This window comes from Olea europaea, chromosome 17 (genome assembly GCF_002742605.1).
Source record: "Olea europaea var. sylvestris chromosome 17, O_europaea_v1, whole genome shotgun sequence".
Taxonomy (NCBI): domain Eukaryota; kingdom Viridiplantae; phylum Streptophyta; class Magnoliopsida; order Lamiales; family Oleaceae; genus Olea; species Olea europaea.
Genome location: NC_036253.1, coordinates 18,634,186 through 18,637,187, shown reverse-complemented (window position 1 = coordinate 18,637,187; position 3,002 = coordinate 18,634,186). Strand labels below are relative to the sequence as shown.

At 35.2% G+C, this 3,002-nt stretch overlaps 1 protein-coding gene across 4 annotated transcripts in view; it reads right to left on the bottom strand.

The window, feature by feature from the left end:
* Nucleotides 1-2,377, bottom strand: part of LOC111365331 (putative late blight resistance protein homolog R1B-14) — a 7,176-nt gene extending 4,799 nt beyond the window's left edge. The window contains exons 1-2 of one of the 4 annotated variants that reach the window (XM_022985793.1): nt 2,162-2,377; nt 695-771 (exon numbers count right to left, since the gene is read on the bottom strand). Coding sequence is in view for 1 of the 4 variants with exons in the window: in XM_022985792.1 (XP_022841560.1) it covers nt 695-802 (108 nt within the window). In the remaining 3 variants the exon portion in view is untranslated. Of the gene's footprint in view, nt 1-694; nt 1,618-2,161 lie in introns of those variants that run through there. The other 3 variants (XM_022985794.1, XM_022985795.1, XM_022985792.1) reach the window with 3 other exon arrangements.
* Between the last annotated feature and the right edge of the window lie 625 nt (nt 2,378-3,002).

The window sequence follows — 3,002 nt, the reverse complement described above, 5'->3', positions numbered from 1 at the left end:
CCCCCCCCCCCCGAAAAAGAATTTTGATTTCTGTGCATATATTGAAGGGTATATTTGGCATTTCGAAAACCAATATTGGATGAATGAGAAATTACGAAACTGTGCGACCGCATGGTTGGTAAACCGCGCGATCACACGTCAAATTCAATTCCGATTTTTTGAGTAAAACCGTGCGGCCGCACAGTTGTCCGGTGAATAGACACCTTTTCATAAAGGTGCATTGTTTGGAAAGGGTGCATGGTTTGGCCTCAACTATTTCGTCCACACCCTTTCATGGTCTATAAATAAGACCCTTTGGGTGTCCTATTCCTCACAATTTGATATGCAAAACATCTCTCATCCTCTCTTCTATCCAAAATCAAAATCATTTCATTTATTTTGATTTTCCTTCATTTCATCCTTGGAGTACATAAGCCTAAATTTGGTTCGTTGTACTTGTGTTTTGGAGTGTTACAAACACAAGTGTAGCCGTTGTATCTTGGGAGTCGATTGTCGAAATTCGGAGGCACCGTTGCGGGGCAAATTCGACTTAAGGACAAAGAGTCCAACTCTTGCTTCGGCTTTGTCCCTACTTTCTTCTTCTTTTTGTTTGTGTTTTCTTTGCCGTTACTCTGTCCAATTTTCGGCACGAATTTACAAACCATCATTATACTTATTTTGGCATCACTATTCACAAAATTCCTCCAACAATAACTAACAATCTGTTTGAAATGCTTTCACGGCAACTGAGCGATGCAGCAGGTTTCGATTTTCCTTGGCAGAGGCGTCTAGCTTCGAAATGGTTGTGTGATTCATTCCACATGAGAGAGAGTAATATTTTTTATTGAACGCGATAGACATTAAAATGAACTAGAGAGATAAAACAGTATGTTGAATATCAATTGAGGGGTTGTTTGATAACGTTTTAGCCGTTTTTCATAAAAAGATGTGATTAAAATTGAAATCTGATCAAATGAAAACTTGATAAAATTTAAGTATATTTTTTTTAAACAATCCCTAAGGCAATTGATGCATCTAATAAATGTCATCTTGTCCTGTAGATATGAATAATTTGGATTTTTAAACAATAAGTCCTGTTTCGAATTGCTTTTAGAGAATAAATTCGGATTATCAAAGAATTACAAGCTCAACTAAATACAAATCTAAATATGGATTCTATGTATTGCGATTTAGGTGTTCGATTCTCTTTAAATAAAAATGAAAGCAGGTCTAAATATGGATAGAAATGTACATCAGAAAAGAAAATATTAATTTTGCAGAGTTATTCGGTTTAACAGAGCTCCTAAATTTAGATGCCACGTCATTCCTTCTAGCATAGCTTTTCAATCTAGATGGAGCTCTAGATATTTTTTACTTTTTCTTTGTCACATCAGCTTAACGAAGTTTCTTTTAGCTTGCATTAGAGACTATTAATCCAACTAGCACTTTTTAGTTTTATATTGAAATCTCTTTATACACTCATAAGCCAAAAGGTATCAAACAGCATTATTTGGTGCATAATAGCAATAAACATAGGAGACTAAGATTTCACATTCTACCAATCTGGAAAGTGAGAGAGTATCAATTTTGAAAAAGAAACTGTTAAGATTTGGGGTCCATCTTAATAAGGTCAACTTTTTTAAGAGGAGTGTCCCAATCCTTTATATATTGGTCATTATTTCGGTATTTTACCGATGTGAGATTATAAGTTTGGGGTCCATCTTAATAAGATCAACCTTTTTAAGAGGAGTGTCCCAATCCTTTATATATTGGTCATTATTTCGATATTTTACCGATGTAGGATTATATTCCCTTAACATGCCCTCGCAAGATGGTGGCTCGTTTGAGCAAACCAATCTTGAAATCCGTATGCTCATTTTTGAGACTTAATCGGATCGAATAGTTCGTTGGAGTTCACTGGGCTCTGATACCATGTTAAGATTTGGGGTCCATCTTAATAAGGTCAACTTTTTTAAGAGGAGTGTCCCAATTCTTTATATATTGATCATTATTTCGGTATTTTACCGATGTGGAATTATATTCCCTTAACAGAAACTTTCAAAATCTACATCACAGAGATGAAAAAAAATTATGACGAATTTTATTTGCACATATAATTAAGGTATATTCAGAGACATGTTAAACGTTTAATACAATAGTTAGAAAAGATAGGTAGGAATACCTTTATCCAAATCAGACTAACAATCGTTTGAAAATGCTCGATCAATAATCTGTGGTGCAGCAGAGGAGTGGGTTCTCTGATTTATTCAACATGTGTGTGTGTGTGTGAGAGAGAGAGAGAGAGAGAGAGGCCGAGTGGGTTCTACATATGTGTGGGTGAGAGAGAGAAATTTAGTGAACATTGATTTGAGCAATTGATGACTCTAATATGAGCTCTGCTACTCAAACGGGGGCTATTGACGTTTCAGCCCTTTATTAGACAATAGCCTGTCGAATCAGCATTAGTGCTCTAACGTATTTAAATGCGATTTTATCGTCCAACTTTGTCGACACCTTTATAAATATAGCATAACTCATGTATGATTGAAGAGGAAAGTAAAAATTCCTAATCTAATAGTCGACGGGAGAATTGAATATTGATTAATTAATTCTAATCTTTTTAAACGCATAAGATACTGAGTTATCACGTTCTTACCAGCTGGTAGGACTAACAAATAACAATAATAATAAATTCTAATATTACTCACAAACTATATCGATGGACGTTTCATTGGAAAAAAATGATTCCACGAGATTTGAAGATAACTATATGTGCGAAGTGGGTTTGCACGAAGAAGTATATGTAAATAACGATTTTAGTTTATGTTTCACGTTCATGCTTGTAGACATACTGGAAATACACACGATGCACACATTTGGCACGTGTGATTCATAGCCCGGAGGTGCATTTTCCCTTATTGGCTCTAGGAAAGTACTATCTAGTCAGCTCTGGATTTGCACATCAACTTCGATATATAGCATTGTACAAAGGCTAAGATATATTGTATCATTTCTAGCAGTTT